We start from the raw sequence: 23,071 nt of genomic DNA, 5'->3' as shown, positions 1-23,071 counted from the left end.
TAGCTTACAACAGAGATTTATCTGATTTCAGCAAAAAGTTTTACAAGTTACGACAAGTCATCAAAGAACGCCACATTACTTCCCAGTCTCCAGTGTTGTTTAGGTGACTTTCGTTTAGAGTATCCCTAGAGGGGATACCCTACACATTACACGGCGATACCCGAAATACTGAGGCAGCGGTAGTTTTAGTCTTGGAAATTGTCCCGACTGTAATTCAATTGATATGTTTATCTTTCACCTCCAGAAGCATCAGCCACGAGGTCTTCATCTTGGTGAGTACGATTAATAATTTTTCATACCCAGTTTTCCATCGCTGAAATGACTGAGTAACTCAAGAGAAATAGTTCTTTTTGGGTAAGCCCATAATCCGATCTTTATGTTTGTACTCTGTACTTGCATATCATTCGAATAAAACGTGGCGAAAGAGTCGCCATTGCTGTGAAATAAATTTAGAGCGCCTTTGTATTCTATCCATTGAGTAACTCTGGAGATGTAAGGCTCTCATGGGAAAGCCCACTTACTCGTTTTTCGATAAAGCTTGCATTATGTATTTATGTCACGTTATGAAAGAATCTTTCTAAAATGTACCTTAGTAGCTTTATACCCCTAACTCTATCTCCACAGCTATGATTTAAAACCATCATTCAATTTGAGGACATGATGATCCAAAAAAAATATCAGACCTATGTATATCATGACTGTCTGTACATGATATCATAAGATATTCGTGGAGATTCACTACATGGTTTCCTAGTGGCTTTTCTGCATTAGCAATCAAATTAACTTTGTTTCAGCAGGATTCAGCGAACGATTCAAAGATCACGCTAGATACAAATTCAGTTTCTGTTTTCCACTTGTAACCTAGCGTTTAATGGTCGAGGTACTCTTCATTGAAATCTTTGCATACTCGCGGTTTTTACAATACACAAACTTCCAGTGGCCGTAATGTGCATCGGTAAATAAAGTGACCTCGTTTCCATTTCAAAGTGCGAGGTCTCGTGTAAGAAGACCAGCCGTTCACTCTATGAAATTGCACGCCAATGGAGGGTTTTTTTCCTTAGACAAATTTAAATTTACCTGACTTCACCGAAATTGCGTGATAGTGTAGTTAATCACTACACTTACTTTTGCGTTGGAAGTCTCGTAGCCCGCAATTGAAGTACGATCACCTTTTTTGCATTACGCAACAGAACCAAACAGCTTTCGTGCCAATTCCTTTAACGATACCCGTTTTCTGGTCAGCTATAATAACTGACTTATTTTTCCTAATCGCTATGATCACATAAAGTGTATAATACAATCTGTCTTTTGTGGATCACTACATGTGGATCACTACATGAAAGCTTCCTTTTCAGAGGGAAGTAACCTTCAGGTTTCCCCAGCTCTATATTGGTTCGATTGCGTTATGGTGAACCATGAATCCAAGAAAAATTCGTTGAAAGTTTGAAGATACTCTTCATGCTACTCGTGTTATTTCTGACTAAGACAATATTTAACGATTATTCGCTAATGACGAGGTGAATATTGTTCAATAATCCGCGCGACGAAGTCGAGGGAATTATTCCACAATATTTACTGAGCCTGAGGTGAATAACGTTTTTCATATGATTGCTTAATTTCTTTGGTAAATTCGTTTTATTTTGGAGACCATTCTGTTACAATTGTTCAGGTTACTCGTGTCGAGATTAGCAGCCAGTCTCCCCTAAAATTTAGCAGGTTTTTCTTTATTCAATCAGCAAAACTTCAGATCTTTCTTTTGAGAATTGATACGCCAAACTCGATAACATCTTTTGCATTCTTCGAAATTGCATTTCCTTCTATCGAGTATGTCACTTCCTCGGTAACACTGACAAAACGCGATGCAGCCATTTTGAAATTTATCGCTGCTGCTGTAATCACCTTGCGCGAGGTGATTGTAGCGAGCTATGACGCAATTTTCAACTAATCTTAGCATGCACATCTCTATAATCACTAGAGCAATTTCACCGAGTAAATCTAAAAAGGCATAAAAGCGGAGCTCCAGTTTATTTTCAGGCCTTTTACTTCATTCAAGTTCCTCAGCATTGGCTGTCGAAGGGTTTTTTTCAAAGAAATTTAGGGACCTTTTCCAGGGCAAGGGGAGGGGGGGGGGGTGTGGAATATTGATAGGGTCTGAAACCGAGGGATGATGATCTCTCACAAATTGCAAAGCAATAAACACGCATGCTAGTCAGCTATATTTTCAAGGAGCTGAAGACCTTCGTTGGTGTTCCTACATTTTGAACGGATTTTCCGGAATAGGGATTGTTTTATTCAGATGTGGTGTAAGATGTCAGTATCGGTTGAATTGATATTTTATTGAACGCCATTGATAATTTCGTTTAGGGGAAATGAGCCAAAATTGAAAGAAACTACTTCGAACTCAGTCGATTAATCGATGGGTACACGTAAGAACTGTGAGTCAATAGAACAGATTAAAATAGAAAAAAGGGAAATAAGTCAATTATTTTAAATTCTCTTGATGTCAATGGGTATGACGGCTTACTCCAGTGATTTTTACTCTAGCATGTCAAAATTCTCTGATAAGCGTAGAAAAATATAAAAAACAAAACTCACTTTTAACTTGTGCTTAAACCTGTTATTTTTTCAATTTTCTCTTTCGATTATATTCCTTTCATGATAATTTTTTCTCTGGCTGACTGGAACTGTATGTGTCTGTGTCTTAAAGGCAACGGTCTACCGTCTGTTTCTTGCGCAAAGAAAGTTTGATTAAAACAAAGTTAGTCTATAACTAAAAAAACAATATCTTATTTCAAACTTGATAATGGAGAGGGACTTACGATTCGACAGTGAAAATATTTCTAGAAACCTAGGAAAACATTTCTGGATTTAACTTGTACATTAAAGAGAAAAATTCACAACATAAATTAAGTTTTCTCTTAAGTTTTAAAGTTAAGCTGATGTTGTTGGTGGCCACAATAAAGAAGTTAAAAAGTTTTAGACGGTTGCTTCTCAGGATAACAAATAATTGAATAGACCTCTTTACCTTGTATGTTTCGTTTACCCATTTCAGGTCATGTGATAATACTCTAGAGAACTATTTCTTACATTTTTTGTAAATTATTTGTATATCAGCACGTGAATAACAAGAAATTTGAAAGAAACAGCTTTGTAGAGTATCATTACATTACCTGAATATAAGCTAATAGAGGTCTATTTCCTAGCAGGTGGAGTTGTGGCAAAAAAAAATGGTAACACGAAACAACATTAGATTTTTTACTTTTCTAAAAAAGTATTCATTTGACCATCTATTAAGACTTTCACTTGTTCACTAGGGCAAAATATAAAGAACGTTTTTAAAAAGACTTGGGTATTTTTTAAAAATTTGTCAACTCATTGCAACAACTCTGGTTACACATTAAAAGCACAATTTTGCCCTCCACTTTTTCACTACGGCAGTAACAAGCTGGCAAAACTTTGTGATATATTCCAACTTAACCATTTTCCACATGTTGTAAACATCGTTATCGAATAGTTATGCAGATACCCTGGTTTAATTGAAAATTTATTGCATGTACCATGTTCAGAATAAGCTGACAAGATTAAGGAAGTTGCTTGGTTGTTTCTGTTATTCATTTGTTTCTCATTTGTTTCTGACTAGTTGATGAGGTTGGGCTGTCAGTGTAAGGAAGTGGGATTTTAGCAGGCCAGTAGATTTAGGGGAAATGTGAAAGTGATGAAAGTGTTTTATCTTTAGTCTGGAAACTATCATTGTGAAAGCCACACTCGTAATGGATATAACTCGATCTTTCTCATCCATTAGTTTAAGGATACAATGTTTTATTACACAAATTTGATGCATAGGCTGTGCACAAAACTTAAATTTGACTAAAAAGTACACATCTATAGCCATTACCAGTCCTTGCGCATTGTAAATTGTTAATAGGGTCAGGGGAAAAATTAATGTGCTATACATCTACACAATTCATGTTATTATTAAAAGTTTTCAAAGACCTGTTGATTACTGATGTTAGGAGATCTAAGAATATTCAAAAGAATATAAAATTTGGTAGAAAAATTAGAATTCAGTTTGGGCCAATTTAACAAGATTCTTAGAAAAAGATAAGTGTGCTAATGAAAAAGGTTTAGCAAAATTTTGCAGCATAACAGCTTTTTACAACACCAAGTGTATCTAATCAAAAATAGCAAAATAATTATATATAGCCACAATCTTGGCTTCAATGTTGAAACACACGTACACATGCAAATTTCCCATAAACTTGTAGTTTAAGCCTACTGTGACTTCAAAACTTTGATACACACCTCAAAAGGAGAATAACAAATAAACTTTAAGTTTCTATTTACTCAGTTTAGGTTTGTCAGGTAACACTAAGTCAAACTTTCTTGTGACCACACAGTCAATAAATGTCAGCCTAACTGAAACAAGAAACTTCACATACACATCACACCAGGTTTACAACCTTGAAAGAAAAAATTGCTTGCATTAAAAGAAAAATAATGAGCCAGAATCAGTAGCAAATTTCAGCTGTGGGTCTGCCATTGAATCTTCATCTTAAGCTAGTGCTTTAAAATAACAATTTACTTGCATGCAAAAGAACTAACTGCTGACAATATCCCCAAGGACTGCTTTGCAAGTTGTAAAAACATCATGATGATTTCAACCAAGAGAATGTATGTCAATAATTTCTGATGATTTACGTTTTGACTGTGAGTTTTCTTTGTGTCTGACTTCTGTGTTCAATTGAATGGTACAGTATGAATATTGTGCAATACTTTGCAGACATTAAACAACCAAATAATAAAAAAGGTATAGCATAGTGTTGTAAATCAGTACCTATAAGGTTCTGCCATCTTTCTTCCTTTGCACGGTATTTTAACATCCTATTATCCCGAGTGCACTATTGACTTTGCTCTCCTTCTCTTTTACCTGAGTTATTTGTTGGTTGAACTTTCACTTTGATCAACACTCTTTTTAGATATAACCTTTCCCCTTTATTACAGAACTCATTCAGCTTTTGAAAAAAAATAAGCAAGGGAATTTTCATCTGATTTACAACCACCTCTGTTGTTTAAAACTTGCATGGGATGCATTTATTTGGATCCAGTCTCCCCAGGCATAAAACCCTTTTGATCCTCATTAAAATGCTGACAGGGTGAATTTGCTCAACAATCAAGAGCTTCTCTACATGTAGTTGATGATCACTTCCTTTATTCAAGCAAACTTAATCAGTGATTTGGTAGTGTAATTGTAAATCAAATCAAAAGAGGAGGGACACCAACAATATCAGTAATAATTAAAGGGGGATACCTGCATTTCCAGACTCCCACTCTTTAAAACTCACTTATCTTATATCAAAGTTTCCTTTGTGGAATGGGTATCGGCATTTAAAAGAACACAGTGCACTGATGAAAGCCTAAGTGTTACAAGCCATCAAGGCAAATAAAAATTACATGTCACAATGTGTAAACTAAAGCAAAATTATATAATCACACAAACAAAAAAAAAGGCAGACTCATGTGCTACAAATTTTGAAGGCTTAGGGTACAAAGAAATAAATATGGTATAATAATTGTAATAATAATAATAACGAAGATATTAATTATTGCACTTAGAAGCATTAATTGCAAAATTATATGCATTGTAAACGATAAACATGATAAAAAATTGTCACATTTATATTTAACTGGGCCTCACATATGCATATCTTTTATTAACATTTTACCAGATCTTCTGTTAATAATAGCTAATAAAAAGGGATACCAAAATTTATTTTTACCACTAGGCCATTTTACAATTTTTTTGTACTAAGTTGCCAAGCCTCTAATATAGACTGAAGCTGAAGGAAGGTGACCTTGTTGTGATAGACACCAGTTTCCAGTTAGCATAATAATAAAGCAATTTACATTTGAAAAGCAGCAGGGTTTGTATCATAACAAGGTCACCCTTTGCCTCACTCCTGTTCAAGGGCTTGGCAAACAAGCACTCAACCGTAAAATGGGCTATTGAAAATTAGAGAAATTTAAGAATTTAAAAGTTTAAAAATTATGCAGCTAGAGGCACAGTGCGGGGGAAAAATTATTTTTGAAACACTCAGTCTTACACAAATAATGCTGGTAGCTCAGGCTCAAGTCAGGCCACTGTATTTTTCAAACAGTTATAATTAAAGGTTGAAAATTTGAACAATGAAACACATTACAATAATCTGCTATAATCACCTACATGCAGCACAAGGTGATTACAGCTGGAGCACTAAATTTCAAAATGGCTACCTCGCATTTGATTAATGTTTGTGAGGACGTGATTATAGCAGGAGCACTAAATTTCAAAATGGCTGCCTCCCATTTGGTCAATGTTTGTGAGAAAGTGATAAATGGAATAGAAGATTCAAATGCAAAGAGCACAAAATTAGATGCTAAAAGATTGGCAGAAAACTAAAAAAATACGGTGCACATATGAAATTTTAGCTGACTGAATCAAATAAACCTATTAAAACTGCTTCCTTATGTTGATACAGGTTATACAATAATCAATTTTACAGTTGCATGCTTGGTTGCCAAGCCTTTGAAAAGGAGTAAGGCTTGAAGGGGACCTTGCTGTGATACAAACCTTGCTGCTTTTCAAATGTAAATTACTTTGTTATCATGCTAACTAGATACTAGTCTCTATCACAAGGTCACCTTCAGCCTCAAAGTCTTAGCAGCTTAGTACACAACTATAAAATGGCCTATTCTAACAAAGAAAGCATGATGCTTTCGATATTCATAGAAATTACAACAGAATTCAAAGCACCTGAGCAATTGTACAACAGTATTGTGCAAAATTATTTTTGCAAAAGAAATATGGCAAATTTTGATTTTTGTTCCGGCAATCTTTTGTCAAAGGTTTAAGAGAAAATTCAATCAAAAGTTTGAGGCCTTTTAGGTGACATTTTGTTTGAACAAAGAGCGCATTCTCGTTTAATTTATGTCACAAAGCAGAAATTTGTGGTGGAAAGTTTCTTTCAGATCAATAGTCTTTGAGATTTTGCTTCAAACTGACAATAGACCTCCTAGAGTAATTAAATTTGTCTACCATTCATGTAACAAACATGAAATATTTCCAAACATATTTCCAAACTTTTCCAGTCACCAAGACACAGTATGAGAACAACACTTTATATTTGAGACCAAACACAAGAGACAAGTTAAGAGACCGAAACACCAATAAAACATCACATCAGATGCTGGCTTAATCTGTGTATGACAACAAAAGCAAATTGGGTAAATTGCCCTAAATATCTTACAGTAATTCTCACTAAGATAGCCTATTTGGTTGAAATTATTTACCAAACAAATCCAGATATTTTGCACCTCAACTTTATTTGTCTGATGTTTAAACAAGGAAACAAAAGAACAAAACAAGCCTAAACCATCACATGTGATTCAGACTTCAATCTGTTTACGATCATGATGAAAGTAAATCAGGATGAACCGCCCCCAATGTTGCACCACAATACATACTAGGAGATATGTATTTGGTTGAAACAGTTTTGTACATAAACTTCAGTTCTCTGATTTTTAACCTGACAGAGCAGAGAACATGTCTAGAGTGTTGGCAAACATTTGTGATTGAGAAATGCACTCCTGCTGTTTATTCCATTTCAGTTCCCATGCAATTAGAAATCACCCTTATTGCTAGTTGCAATATGCTCTCCAGATATCACAACACAATGTTTGTTTAGAAAATATTCATTCTTCACATTTGAAAAAAAATATACATTACCCTAAGAGTATGCAAATTCAGCAATATTCACTTTGCCCTTGGCAAATATTTGTAAAAAAATACAAAAATTGTATTGAAGATTTTCCACTGTTTACTGTAAGAATTGTGAGGGGATTACATACCGTATTTACCCGTGTATAAGTCGACCCCCCATTTTGGAGCCCAAAAATGTTTTTCTTATTTCTGGGCAAGAATTTCCTTGAAAAACTAATCTTATATTTCTTAGAATTTTCTTTCAGGTACTATGGTTATATGAAAAAAATCACAGCAAGTTTGGACGTGAAGTTTATTGTTGCGCGTACGCGAGCGTTTTAGCTTGTTTTAGCGACACGTGTAAGCAGCATTTTCTTCACAATTTTTTAAATTAGCTTACAAAATCAAACATACTACTTTCTAACGAACCTTTATCGTTGTGTAGAGTTGCAAAGCAGGTTTAGAAGAAGTTTAGAAGAAGAAGTTTAGGAGGCGCGTAACAGCCAAAACAAAATCCCTGCCAACCAGCATTTTATTGGAACACGTGCTAATCAAAGTCCTCGCGCTCGCACGATACAAAGCCAGGTTACTAAGCCGCAAAACTTCAAAGCGAGAAATGTGGCTTTCGTCGAGCGGACTTACCACTTTATTAGCTGCAACTATCAGTTCTTTATTGAAGAATTGTGCCAGTGACTATCTACAACATTGAGCTTTATGTTAGGAGATAAATCTTAAAGCGTTTAAACTTAGACTGCTCGAGTTGTGCAAGGAAAAGACATCGGAACTTGTACCGTGTAAAAGTGGATTGTTTGTTTACATATCAGACAATTATTATGCAAATTTGTCCTGAAAGTTTTTTTATCTCAGATTTTGACCCATGTATAAGTCGAGGGCGATTTTTTGGACCGATTTTTAGGCAGTAAAAGGTCGACTTATACACGGGTAAGTACGGTAATTCGCTTCCTTGTCTCTACATATAGCACCTTTGTATATGCATATGTGCTTTTCAATAAAAACATACCTTATGAAAATGTTAAATTTAAAGGCATAATACCGTAATTTCCTGTTGATTACCCATACCGGGTAGTCTGTTAATTCATCAGTACAAACTGTTGCTGTTTGAAATTTGAAAAATTGCTTCCATCTTTGACTACCTTCACAGTTGAAAACATCCAAATTTAAATATTGACACCTAAACCGCTCGTGACCGCCCATGCCGCGTGGACTCACGCGAGAGGCGCTTTCCCCCTTACCTCCCCTACTAAGCAGAATTTTGTCCTCATACTTTCTTTGTTGATAGAAGATCTATACACCAATCAGTATCCGTCTTTTGCGCAAATATTTTTATGACTTTAGGGGGTACTAGTAAGGCGTCATTTTATACGTTCACAAGAAATGATCAAATAGTAAAATATGGCGTCCGCGCGGCCGACTTTCAATATTTTCATGTCAGATTTTCCGTTCCTTTTCGATCATGTTAGACCTTCTGGTCAACAAAATGAAAAGTAAAAATGCTATAGAATACTTTTCTTGGAAAATAATGAACATCAAAGTCTGAAAAGCGACAAAATAAGCTTTCGAGTCAATAACACTACGATCCTCTAATGCGATGCGACTTAAAACCGAACTTCCGGACTTTAAACGAGGTCTAGCAACATTGTGAAGATTCCACAGTCCGGTAAATATTGCGTTTAAGTAAAGAGATGTCGAAAAACTATTGTTCAATGGAAGATTTTGTGTCAAAACGTAGAACTACAACAATTTTCAACATAACGCTGCGCAGTTTTCTGACCGTGATGTCTAGCATGATGAATTCTCCTTCGTGGGCTTCGTAAAAGAAAGAAATTCGCACGTTTTTCCCCTCTAAAAGAAAATCGAGAACTTTGTTGAATAAAGCTTTTATTCTGAAACGTTCCTTAGCCAGTTTCGTCTTGCTTATCATTTATAAATTCCATGCAGCAAGAGATCTCTTCACACAGTGATATATTTGCATATTCACTTTCAAATCGCATATGATAAAATATGGACTGGACCATTGGATCCTTGGACCATTGGACCATCGGACTTTTTTGGGACCATTTTGGGGTCTTTTTTGGAACAATTTTTTGGACCATTATATTGGGGGATGACATACCATTAGTACTTAAGAAGGGGTGGGATACAGTCTATCAATACTCAGGGAGGGGTGGTAGGCAGACTGTTGTTACTGAGGGAGGGGTGGGTAGCTGTTGTATTAATAAATGCTAACAATTAATGGAGTTTCCACTAGATCATACAAATTATTATTACTGACTATTTGTATGTCAAAATTTGCACTGGGTGATAGCATTTCTTTATTTTTAAGTAATGTGAATATGAAACTGGCACCTAAACACAAGACTATAATTTTTACTGAAAATATTACCAACTCTTGTTTTCAACCCTCCACTGTTGGGTCATGCGTGTATCTTTTTAAGTCGACTTGTTCCAGTGCTAAATGATACTCAAGGGTTATCATGAATCATCCAACAGTTGCTTCAGTTTCCCTTTGTGTGTACAGTACATCATTACTAAATTTATCTATCTTCCTCTTGTCACTGATCTTATCAGAACTACAGAGATCCCAGAGTTTCTAATCCTTAGCCCTTAACTTAGCAGCGTAGCATTCACAAGCACTATTGCAATTTTAACCTTTGTACCTTTACTATAAAACATTGTTGAAAGTTTCATACAAAGCAACCTTCTCCCATTTCCACACAGCCCACATACTTAAACTTTATTTCTACAATTCAGTTTTTTCCTTTTTCTGCATGACATTTTGATCTGGTCTGCAGTTAGCAGACACTTATCAACCTTGACAGTTCAGAAAATGGAAAGAGATTTCAAGTTCTCTTTGACAGTAATTGTGAAATATATAACTCACTTTGTCATTTTCTCAGAGAGGGCTTATCATTATTTATGAAACAAAACAGAATAGAAAAATGTACCTTGTGAGATAAACTCAAATTAGTAATTTTCCAAGAGGAAATTTGCAATTTGTGAACTAGAACTCTGTAATTTTCAAGAATGGTAATTCTGTATTTTGCACTCATGTGGATTTAATGAATCAATGCATTGGCTAAGTGAAAGGAAAACTGCACCATTAAGCAATAAAATGTAAACCTAAAAAAATAATCCAGCGCTGAAGCCATGCAGTTTTAAATCATCTGTCTACAAAGTGAAATGCGTGACATGACACTCAACTTTAGGGTGTGAGTTGAGTGTATCTAATAGGGGAAAACTGTGTATCTGAAAAGAGAGAAGACCGCTTTGTACCAACAATATTTTCATAGCAAATTTGAAAACGTGAAAATTGCAATGGCACTTGTGCATACTATTTTAAGGACCAGAAATTCCATGATCTTTGTTGTCTGATAAGATCACTGACAAAAGGAATATGGCTAAATTCAATGATATTCTGTATACACAAAGGGAAATGTGAAGCAACTGATGGATGATTCGTGATAACTCATGAGTATCATTTAGCACTGGTACAAGTCGACTTAACAGGCACATGCATGACTCAACAGTGGAGGATCAAAAACAAAAATAAAAATAGTAAGATGAAACACCACTCAAAATAATTTGTAAAAACTCCATTAATCAGTAGCATTTACTTATACATCAACCTCCCACTCCCCCTTGTGTATTTACAGTTCGACCTCCTCCCCTCCCTCATTAAAAACAGTCTGCCTACCACCCCTACCTGAGTACTAGTGGCCTACCTCCCCCCAATAAAATGGTTAAAAAAAGTAAAATTAAAAAAAAGGTCCACAAAATGGTCCAAAAAAATAATCCAAGGGTCCAATAGTCCAGTCCACAATGTTCTCAATACCAATCCGGATATCCTATACCAATCCACATAGTTGTTTGCACACGTGCGTGAAAAATTTACCGATTTTTATCTTTTATCTTGATTTTAGAGTAAAAACTTGCGATGCATCAATCGCTTTTTTCGTTGAAAATACGTTATTTCAATGGTCTTCTCTCCGTTCCATAATTCCATCGAATGGGGTCACTTGGTTAAACTCAATGTATCGTATTCCTGACCTTTCTCGCTTTACAAAGTTATCGGCTCTTTTGGGTATTAATAGCTGATTGAAATGGTAAAATGCTCTCTCTTTGAATAAATAAATTTTTTCTTCAAAGTTTCCACGATGAGCAGATCAAACCTATTTGGATATTTCTGCAAGGAATACCACGATGAACTATTTGGAGATGTTTATCATCATCTGTTGTGTCACTGCAAGAACTGATAAAATCATAATCTTCGGATCTACAGAGCATAAATTAGTGATTCAGACGGTTAAATGTACTCTCTTTGAAGGAAAAATTTCTCCTCTAAGTTTTCATTGTGCGCTGATATATATCACACCTTATGAGATAATTCTGCAAAGAAAAGCTCCGTTTGTGCACGCGCCCTCCTGAAATGATTGTGAGATATTTATCGTCAATTGTAAAGTGGCAGCGAGGAACATCGGGTCAAAGTTGGGGCAAGATCTGATTTCTACTGTTACCATCTCTAACTCGCTCATTTCGAGGACAGTTTGTGGCTTCTCCTCTTTTGGGACGCGGTAGCTACAAAAACTGCCCGCAATTTGCTTAACCTGTGGTGCAGATACGAATATTCATCGATCACAATCACTTATGAAAAGAAAAGACCCGAGCTGGTTACAAAATTATGAAAACCCGAGGATGTAACTCGGTGGATTCAAAACACCCCAGCAGGTTACAAAATGGATCTATGAAGTGTAAACGGAAAGAGTGTATGAAATTACGCTTTGATCTAATACAAGCTGTAAGCAACTATTTATACGCTAACCATGTGGTTACCTGAATGCTTTTGGGCACATTTTGGCCATTATGCAAGACTCCGTTTCGATACGAAAACACAACTCGGACGCTTCGTGCAAACTGTGACGACTGGTTCATCAATTTCCAGCCTAAGAAGATAATATCGTATCACAAACATGTTCATCATAACCCGGGTATCTAGAGCGTTTCACTCACCATTCTCGCAGTAAGTCCATACGTTTGATTGCTCTGCACTTCTGAAGTCCGTAAACGTATAGATGATTGACAGGTTCTCAGATGACAACTATGTAAACAAAGTAACCGCGTGGAACATGGGGGTCGCGGACCCAACCTCGTTTCATTTTAACCTTTGGAAAGACCCGTTAGGGTAAAGTCACGCATCTCCGACAAAAGTGCGATTCTTTTTTAAAAGAACTGAGCAAATAAACTCTGCGGTATAGAGAAATGAAGATTAAAGGTGTGTACCGTCAGTCGTAGAATGGCCCAAATTTTAACCGTTAGCCGTAAAAGCCATCACTCTCCTTCGCGTTTTTCCCGACTTGCACCACGACTAATACTCCTTGCTCTCTCTGGTCGCTCTTATCCTCATTCCAGCCTATTTTTACCCTTTCCACACGAAATTGAATTAAAATGGATTCTTCGTGTTCACGTAGCTTTAGCTCTAACTACTATTGCTCTGGAATGGAAAAATGTTAACCGTTAGCCGTAGATTAGCTAAACTTTTAACCGTTAGAAGTAAAAGCCATCACCCCATTGAGACCCTCGCAAGAGAAACCATGTTATTACTTGTTAATAATGTACATAAAAAAAATCATGAAATTTTGAAAGTGTACGCGCGCTATTTGTAATTGCACTCGTGTTAAAACTTTGCACTTACATGAGACATGCACTCATTTTTAGCCAACCAGAAGCGCGTAATTTTTTCATGTGCTTTATTATACATGGAACTTAATGCTTCTTGTAGTCAATTTTCCTCGCAATTTTCTTTCGGTTTGGCGTTTTCTACCAATCAAATTCACTACCTAGGACTTCACCCCATAACTTGTCAATTCTATGTAAAATAACCCGCATTTTGTCACGTATTCCACATACAAAGGGCAAAGTCCAGGTAGGCAGTAACCAAATAAGGAGCCCACGTCGTTATGCCCATATGAAATGATGATTCTTTTCTCTTCCTTCAATCCATCTTCACTTGACTGAAGAACGGAGACCGCAAAATATATTTGGTTATAGGCTATTGGAGATAGAATAGAGTATCAAAATCGTAATTAGATGAGAAATTACGTTCAATCAAAAGAATGTAAAAGGAAATTGATATTGAGTTACTTTGACCAAATTTTAGGCATTTTGAACTCTATTACATGTGCTGCTCATGCTCAGATTTCAGCCAATGAAATATTGTGCTGAAACGGATTATCACAGAGATCTTGTTCCCCATCCGTAAGGCATTAGAGATCGAGACCTCTGGGAACGAGACTGAGTTTTTTCCTAGAGCCGACGAATGAGAATTCCAGGTTATGCACGCAATCGCGCATGATGCCATAACTTCTCTCTCTTCCTTCTAATTGCGTAATGACTAGACTTGTGCCCGCAATGCAGTTGGCCGCGCAAGCTAAAAGTAGCACCTTGTCCATAAGTCGTACCGTCACGTAATAACCTTTTTTATCACATAAACTACGGTGTTATACAGGGATTTCCGGGCCTGAGAAAAGACGTAACAACGCAAGTGAAAAAATATCGAATTTTTTTCCACGTGTGTTGATATAGCCAATCAGCTGCTGTACGTCACTCGCATTTGGCGCCACTCGGTCAGGTTGATAAAGGAACGGCAAAGCCTTCACGGCTCTCAGCACAAGGTAGTTTGTTAGAACTTTCTCGGATTATGGCGGCCAAAACACTAAAAAAATCGTATTGCTGACAGACAGTGAATACAGTAACCGAAAGTTACGTATTCAGTGGCTTTGGTGTTGGCATTTTTCGCGGCTGAGAATGAAAATCGACAACTGTCGGTAAGGACAAAGTCAATAAATGAGAATTTCGTAAATTGAAAATTACGACCATCGTTGTTTTTGTAATCATGATTCAACGCATCTTTTCATTTTAAGAGTTAGCGCCAACGCACTCTACGATTGTTATTCGGGGATTGTCGATTCATTTATTTCATTCTTTATTGTAGTCGGCTTTTCTTCTCAGTCTAGGGCTATTGTGTTTATATGATAAACAAAATAGATAAGGAATTTCTCTTCGACATTTCACTCGTTCGCTGCGCACAGTCGTGAGCTATCGAGTTAAACACTCGAAGAGAAATCCCATATCTACGCACGCCCATGTATTCATGATTCTCTGTTTATTTTTTGGCTTGATGGGTTACCATTTTACTGAGTGTTGTGTCTCTACTTTAAATCTTTCTGGTCTTGTTTCAGACTGTCGCTCTGCTCATATCTATCAGTATGATCCTTGCCAAACGGGTTTCAATTTCTTCTTTAAGAAGTGGGGTGTGTTTGGTAAGTGAATTATTCATTTTTTCCCTGAATGTTATTCATGGTGGTATTAGGCTTTTTTGATCGTGACCAGAGTTACCAGACCCTCTTTATAGAGGATTCGGGAGGATATGTAGAGGATTGTTAATGTTAGCAGGTATTTCAGAAAACATAAAAGACCATTAGTGATTTTTATCCTCGGCTCCGCCTAAAAACAAGAAAGTATGCGAACCATCCAAACCGAGAAATTTTGGTTGTGACATCAACTTCAGTTAACTTTCCTTTTCAATTGAGACATATTTTCGAGAAAATCGCTGTCTTCTCTCAACTAACCATTATAATCCACAAATTCAGGAATACTTAGGATAGCTTGTCACTTCACACCCTTTTATTCAGTCTTGGGTGGACTGGTTTCAATTTTTATTACATCCATTTTGAAATCACTGGTGATCCTTGCAATCTGATTAGCTCTCATCTGTGCGATTTTTTCACGATTTATTGCACCATATTTTGCTCTAGATCGCATCATTTTCTCAGCCAATGACAAAAGTTTTACTCAATCACAACAGTCAAACAGATTCGATGCTTGTTTAAAGTAGGCAATCAAATTGCAGGAAAATTAATGAAATACAACTTTTGCAACTTTTTACAAACCAGCTCAGAACTGGATCAATAAAGTATTTGTACGGAATAAAAAGTACTATATTTCAGCGATTGAAATTTGCTATTTCAAAAGCGATGTAATAAAGTGGTAAATTATCTTCGTGTTGTGAAATTTTGGTCTGAAATCATACTTCCAATTTCAAATGAAACTCGCGCTGCGCGCTCGTTTGATTTTGACATGACGCGTATGGTTTCAGACCAAATTGCACTCCACACAGTTCAATTACCATTATTTATTATTTCTATTTTCCCCTTAGTTGGCCTGTATTGTGGTGGCTGTGTTGGTTGTGTTCTGGTTGCCGATGATTTCATTCTCGAGACCAACTCCAAAAGAGAACATGGAAACTACTCCTGTATCAGGTAAGAACGCCCGTGTTTAAATCACCGAACCCGCCAACGAGTTCAAAGCTACTGCAGATTTACCTTATGTCAAAGGTCTGTCCGAACAGCTTCGCTGTTGCCCACAACAACAAGGCGTACGCACTGTTTTCAAGTCGGAGACTACGCTAAGATCTCAGCTATTACGACCAAGAGACGCTGTCGACCCGGCTAAACAAGATGGCGTAGTTGACAGGATTCCTTATGAATGCGGCAAGGTGTACATCGGAGAGACTGGAAGACCCATGCAAGACAGAGTTAAGGAGCACGATCGAGACATCCGACTCGCCCGTACCGAGACCTCCGCCGTTTCAGAGCATACCCACAACACTGGACACAAGCCACTCTGGAACGAAGTAAAGTTTATTGATCGTGACCCTTATTACTACACACACAGGGTCAAAGAGGTAATTCAAATAAGACTTCACCCTGACAACACCAACAGGGATAGTGGAATAGAAATTCCAGAAGTGTGGATGCCCACGATCAAAAAACACAACAATAGGAGAGCCGTGCGACAGCGGACCTCCGAGGGAGCAAATCACTGAGTGAAACAGCAAGGATCGAAATGCGCCAATCAGAGCTGTTGAAAAAACAACCAATCACAGCAGAGCATCATACTTTATAAGATCACGCATGAACAGTCGCATTCATCACCTGAAGAAGACTAGCAGTTTCGGTCGAAACGTTGCGATCTAAATAACACGTTATTCACCACGATGAATAAATGAACAGCCTTTTTTTTTACGAAAATCACTACAACCTTCTCAAAGCAAAAGAGCGCTGCATTTTTAATTACTCGTCCAAAGGGGCGCTTGATAATAAAGTTCCATTTCGCGTACGAACTTTGCGAGAAGCTATATAAGGGAACCAGACCTCCCCTATCAGCTTAAAAATTAAATGATAATGATTAGATTTCTCTAGAGGGCTGCTACTTGATCTAAGCGCGCTTTATAAAAAATGAAAGCATGGGAAGACAGCGTAGCCGATTCGAAAGAGTGTGATTTGCCAACAATATCTAGTTCTCAGATATAGCAACATCAAAAGTTATCATCTTGTTTATTTTTTGGAGGGTATTTCATATAATATACACAGTTTTTAAACGAAGGTGTTTGGCTGATGTTCTGCTGCTTATTAAATTTTGTTGCGCCTGCGATCTTGTGGGCATTCTAATTAAGGCCTTGTCCATTTGAAAGTGTAATTTGATTTCTTTACTTAGGCAACCAAACTGAAATCAAGTGCAAGCCTCACAGGTAAGGAGAGGCATAGCTGATGCTCAATTGCTCTAATGATAAGACGTGGTTTTGTATCCAGTCACCAACCGTGTGCTTAATTAACTACGGGCTTGATGTTGATGCTATAAAGGTCGGTGCACGTATCGCTTGGTCGTTCGTGCAAGGATCTGGGCTCTGAAAAAGTTTGCACGATAAGGATGATGGTAATAAATGTATCCTGTATGCTCAAATGTCTTTAGATACTGAGTCAAAAGCGAAATTCATCGACAGATGCGATCAATCAATGCGGACTGATTTTTTTAATTGTAGGAACCATTAACATGCCTTTTCTGTCTTTTAGACCCGACCAGGATGGTATAAAGCAAATTACTGACCATTATGGGCCGTTAGACCGTATCGAGAGTAGGAAATGTGACGACAATCATTACTCAGACATCTGTGCATTTGGAAAAACAGAATCTAGAAACCAGGCCCTGTCGTGTGACCTCAAGGTCTGTGGCAAGTCCGAGGTTGAAATAGCTTCTGTTGATCCTAAAATGGGAAAAGCCGTGACGGACTGGAAATTGTTGCCAAAGGACCAAATTGATGTAACAGTTCAAAAGGCCGTCACATCCAATTTGGAAAGAGGATTTAACTTTCTTTTTTTAAGATGTGGAAGCATTTTCCAAGTGCTCAGCTTTCCTCCTGTCTTTAGGAAAGTCGACGGCGGCAAAAAAAGAACTAAAATCAATTTGAATGTGATATTGTTAGACTCCATCTCCAGGCCGCATTTTTACCGAATTCTTCCAAGGGCTGTAAAGGCTCTGCATAACATTTCACATGATCCTAAGATTCAAGCTACCACCTTGGACTTTGAACTTGTTCAGGGCATAGGACAACAGACATTTGAAAACATAAGGCCGTTCTTCTGTGGCGTCCTCGAAGGTGAGTGGAATTAACTCCATTAAAAACTGAATGGCGTAGGTTATCTTATCTTAGTGGCTATGACTTCTCTATATTGTAATTATGAGAACATTTCTGAAACGTTTTCAGACGACAACAAAGTTACTGCCTCTTCGAAAAATACCAGAGCTTCCCTGGGTGTGGAGGTGTTGTATGGGACCTTCAAGAAATGGGGCTACCAGACGTTATTTCAAGAGGATCTTTGTTGGTACGATGTATGGGGAAGCGTGTTAACAGACATTGAAAAGAGAGCAGTGCCTCAGTCAGATTCTGAGTTCAAGGAGAGGTAATAACCGGGTCTATGTTGCATGTTTGATGCTGAAATGATGCTTTGTTTGATACAAGTGTTATGTAGCTTTTTAATGCAATTTATCTGCCTGTTTCTGCGGAGCACAAAGGTTTTCCTAACATAATTAATTATACTCTAATTGCAGCTTTAAGATCTTGCCCCAATGAAAAACTTTGAATACGCATTTGGTATAAAGTTATAAAATGTTTGTTTAGAGGTTGACTGATACCAGGCAAGTTAAGGTTCTTTGAATATTGTTTTATGGGCGGGTGTCTCTTTGAGTTTATACAACAAGCACAGATCTTTAGGGCAGAGTCAGTCTAATTTTGTCAAGAAGCGCAGTGCAATGGCTATATGAACGATTTAACCACTTATGAGAGCGTCTTTATTCGAATTCCTTTAAATATAAACTCAGAACTTAGTGTTATGCACAGTGTCCGAAAATACACAGATTTCTAGAAAGAACTGAAAAAAAAGTAAAATAGTCCAGTGGTTATCTAAATTATCCTCACAAGTTAGGACATATTTCATCACAGGTGGAAGGAATTTGAAGAGAAGGTGGCTAAGAAACAAGTTGACCATCAGGGTATTACACATTTTTCATGCACGGCGTTAGACAAAATGCTTCGCAGGACCAATCACTACGATTATCCCCAGAAAATCTGCCTAAATGGCAAGTTTTATAGTTGGTATTTCATGGACTACATAACAAAGGTGTACACTGCTCTGAAAAGCGACGAAAAAGCCAAACCTTTGCTATCCTACATGCATTTTAATACCGGACACGAGACTAATGGTAAACGGATGATCAACATGGACGCCAACATGGCGAAATTCATCATAAATATGGCCTCTTTTTCTGATACTCTAACGTTGATATTATCTGACCACGGTCACACAAGGACTCCGTTTCGTAACACAAAAGAGGGAGGAAAAGAGTTGTACGATCCATTATTCTTTATGATTGTTCCTGATGGCGTTAGGGAAAAACTTGGTCCACAAAGGATGAACGCTCTAGTCACCAACCAAAAGCGCCTTTTCGTACTTAAAGATGTACACAAAGCATTCATGAGTTTACATGATCGTCAGAAAATGGACTCTGTGGATTATTCAGTGACAGGAATTTTTTCAGAGATTCCAGCAAACCGCACATGCGCAGACCTCGAAATGCTCCCCGCTGCCAAATGTAAATGTGAAGGTTTTGATGAAGAAATTGAAATAAGAGAAAACGCAGATGACCAAAAGTGGCTCGCAGAATTTGCTGTGGGATACATCAATAATGCAATACAAAGACAACACAGGGAAGGTAAGATATTAAGAGAATATAAATAAGAAAACCAAGTGGAACTAAGCAGGGTGTAACACTGCTTTTATAGCTGATGGGTTTTACACTATACGTCCTACGTCGGTGTGGTTAAAGAAATCAGTTAATTAATATTTTACCATCTTTTTGCGAACTGTAATGGCTTTCATTACCCATGTAGGAATTTTAACCAAAAGTATATGCTCAATGGAGATATTTGGGGTCTCACAGGGACAACAATTATCTCCTTGGGTATACTATATCTACTTTCATAAAGTTGTTAATCTCATGATACTTAGCACTGGCGCCAAATTTGCGTCAGATCGCCGATTTGAGTACAATTATTCCCTGATCGGTTTCGTCATAGACATTCGTTTAAATGTTGAAGTGCTTTTATTCATTTTAGGTTCTTCGTTTGCTTATTTTGGATATGATGATCATTAACCGGTAATTGAGTATTTTACATCTGTCCCATGCTCTGTTTCGTTGCAAACCCTTAATGAGCAGATCTACAGAGAACAAAGGTTTGTTCCAATCCAAGAAATATCATGAAAGGGTTTTGAGAGGGTCTAAAAGAGGTGATGGTTTTAGCTATCTCCCAAGGAATACAACATTTGGAACTGTATTTCCACATTGCTAGCTTTGTGTGTAATTCCACAGAACAGGCCTGTTCCAACCCAAGGAATACAATGAGAGGGGTTTGAGGGTTCAATCTTTGCTCATGGGGAATTAAGCTTAGATAGACTTCTCTCTCCTCTTTTCAGGAGGTGTCAACTCATATGGCTATGGAAACTGCGAACGCTTGGTTGGCAAATCGTTTTCAAAAGTGATCAGACGTTTCCGAGGAGAATTTATCGTGACGAGCATGGACATCCACGTGTTCCCTCCAACCGGTTACAATGAGGATGAAGTGTTTAGAGTAACTGTCAAACAGTTCGCTGAACCGAAAGATGGAGTGTTTTTTCTAAATTCCATAAGAGTGACAACTTACAGCAAGTTTGAACTTTGTGCAGACAAGTCAGTCGATATTAAGCTCTGCGCATGCGCCAAAAATCAAATCACTAGGAAAGAAGTGTTGTTTGAGAATGGCGTTCCAAGCAAAATGTTTGGTTCGACGACAGTTGTAAAGAACCTGGACTCCAACTGTTTGTTGTTCATGAGACGAGATTACGGGTCGTTTTCTTTTGCATTAGAAGTAGCCAATGTTTGCACAAATACAACTTATAAATTTACGATGACAGGTTCAACGGATCAAAGAATTTTCACCAATACTTTGCCTATCTCTCTTGAGTTACCTCCCAAAACCTTTCATTTTCTAACATCTGTGACCAAGTATATCGTGAAGGTAGATACGGACCTTAATCTAAAAGCAAGTATACAGGTTCAGAACAGGGAATCGGATACCTTTCACAGTTTAGGAACTGTTGAAGTTTCGTAACGGTTAACATGCTGTTATTTGGAACATTTGAGTTTTACCACAATTGCATTAATGGTGAAATCTGATTGGCCACTTCGCTGTTGTCGATAAGGGTTCAGGCAACGCTGCTCTCGTCAAAGTGTCAAGCAATGGTCATGCGCTGAAAGAATCGTTTTATTTGACGTCGAAAACTAGTGGTTTAGCGAGGTCTGTACTCTTGTTGCAGACTCACTCGGCCACATCTCGTGAATCCACACTATTTTGACCACTGTGATGACGAGTATCGCCGTCAATAAGAATACAGACCATGTTAACCCATTGTTACAAATTTTCTTGGATATGTTGAGTTTAAAATACCGCAAAAATAGATAAACATTTCATAACTTAGTGTCATGCACGTGTCCAAAAATACACAGATTTCTAGAAATTAGTAAAATAGTGTGGTTATTCAAATTTCCCTTACAAGTTGGAGGATATTTAATTACGCTAGATATTTATAAATTAAATTATTTTAAGACTCCTTTGTGGTGAGTGTTGTTGTAGGAAAGAATTTCAGTATCTATCGAAGAATTTTGATTAACAGAGTGAATTGTAATATATGAATACAAAATTTAAGTATAGGCCGATTGGAGTCTGGCTAAGAATAGTTGCTCACGATTTTATTTTGAGGTCTAGACAATTATTTTACTTCATAAATGCCTTTATATCGTGCGGTTATCATGCTTCTTTTTTGACAGGGAGTGAGTGGGTGGGGGTCCTTTAGATCATAACCTCATTTCGCTCACCACTTAGGTTTCATCATTTATTTCCTATTCACTTTGCGTTTATTCTTCTCTGCATATTTCTCTCTTCCATTTCTTGTAAACTGAACTGAGTTAAATAAATAAAGCCTGAAAAAATAAATCATCTTTCTACTACACGTTTTACAACGGTAGCTAAAAATGGTTCATCGGTTTTGTTTTATACTTGTGATCCTAACATATTGAAAGCTCTTGATACAACTTTTCTCGAAACGAGTTATCGGGAGCGCTTCCAAAGAAGTATGGAAGGCCTGTGGTTGAATACCAAGCATATTTCTCTTACTTAATTAATTGTCTTTGAGTATGGCAATAATGCCTTGTGATTATACCCTTTTCCTCTTCTCATATTTTCGTTATCTGCAAAAAGGGAACACCTGATGGCAGGTGAAGGAAAAAGGAACTGCTTTAATTTGGGAGAACGTATTTCTATAGGAACTTTAAGTCGTTTTTACACATTTACACATCTTTCTTCCGTTGTTTTCTTAGACTGAGTGTAAGGCTGGTGGTTTTGCGTGTGCTTTGTGATAGACTTGTGCGCACACAAAAAGGTGAAGCACACCTCTCTACTCAACACTTAGCACTCATAAAAAGGTAAAACGCCCTCCAAACCGCTATAAAATTTACCATCGTCTCGGTCTATTCCGTATGGGGGAAAATGCTGGTTTATTTCATGAACAGGGGCTGGTAATCGAAAGGCTTGAAACGCCATTGACGCGATTTCATAATATGAGTGCGGCAAGCGATTGGGTGTGCGTGTGTGAACGTTGTTAAGTAAATGTTGATTGATCAAAGCAAAACAAAAGGTCACAAGACATCTGGTCAGTTTTCTACAATTCTCTTCCACCCATCTCAGTTCATTTGATCTTTCCTTACCTCATTTTATCACACACATTCTTTCTCGATCAGCATCTCATCATATCTTACTCAGCTCTAAACTAAACTTAACTGATACTACCCACCCTAACAGTCTTAGCACACAAAACCCCATTTTAACCC

General features: G+C 37.3%; 1 protein-coding gene and 1 pseudogene across 1 annotated transcript; one reads left to right on the top strand and one right to left on the bottom strand.

Annotated features, from left to right (window-relative positions):
- The window catches only part of LOC136279210 (2-(3-amino-3-carboxypropyl)histidine synthase subunit 1-like), a 490,303-nt pseudogene that overhangs the window by 96,094 nt on the left and 371,138 nt on the right, over positions 1–23,071 (bottom strand).
- Positions 189–22,163, top strand: LOC131794008 (uncharacterized). The gene is made up of 8 exons (XM_066162673.1): positions 189–272; positions 14,992–15,072; positions 15,969–16,071; positions 17,309–17,342; positions 17,665–18,248; positions 18,357–18,552; positions 19,092–19,861; positions 20,623–22,163. Exons 2-8 carry the CDS (start codon positions 15,019–15,021, stop codon positions 21,294–21,296), a joined length of 2,415 nt encoding a protein of 804 aa, XP_066018770.1. The 5' UTR covers positions 189–272; positions 14,992–15,018; the 3' UTR covers positions 21,297–22,163.

Source organism: Pocillopora verrucosa, chromosome 2, assembly GCF_036669915.1.
Source record: "Pocillopora verrucosa isolate sample1 chromosome 2, ASM3666991v2, whole genome shotgun sequence".
In the NCBI taxonomy this organism is placed as follows: domain Eukaryota; kingdom Metazoa; phylum Cnidaria; class Anthozoa; order Scleractinia; family Pocilloporidae; genus Pocillopora; species Pocillopora verrucosa.
This window is presented reverse-complemented; position numbering and strand designations above follow the sequence as displayed.

What these genes read in the sequence shown, in the direction of transcription:
- LOC131794008 (XM_066162673.1), top strand. Translation starts at nt 15,019, where the DNA reads ATGATCCTTGCCAAACGGGTTTCAATTTCTTCTTTAAGAAGTGGGGTG. An exon ending in ATCAAGTGCAAGCCTCACAG is followed by an intron (nt 17,343 to 17,664) that starts GTAAGGAGAGGC and finishes TCTGTCTTTTAG; the next exon opens with ACCCGACCAGGATGGTATAA. An exon ending in ACAAAGACAACACAGGGAAG is followed by an intron (nt 19,862 to 20,622) that starts GTAAGATATTAA and finishes TCCTCTTTTCAG; the next exon opens with GAGGTGTCAACTCATATGGC.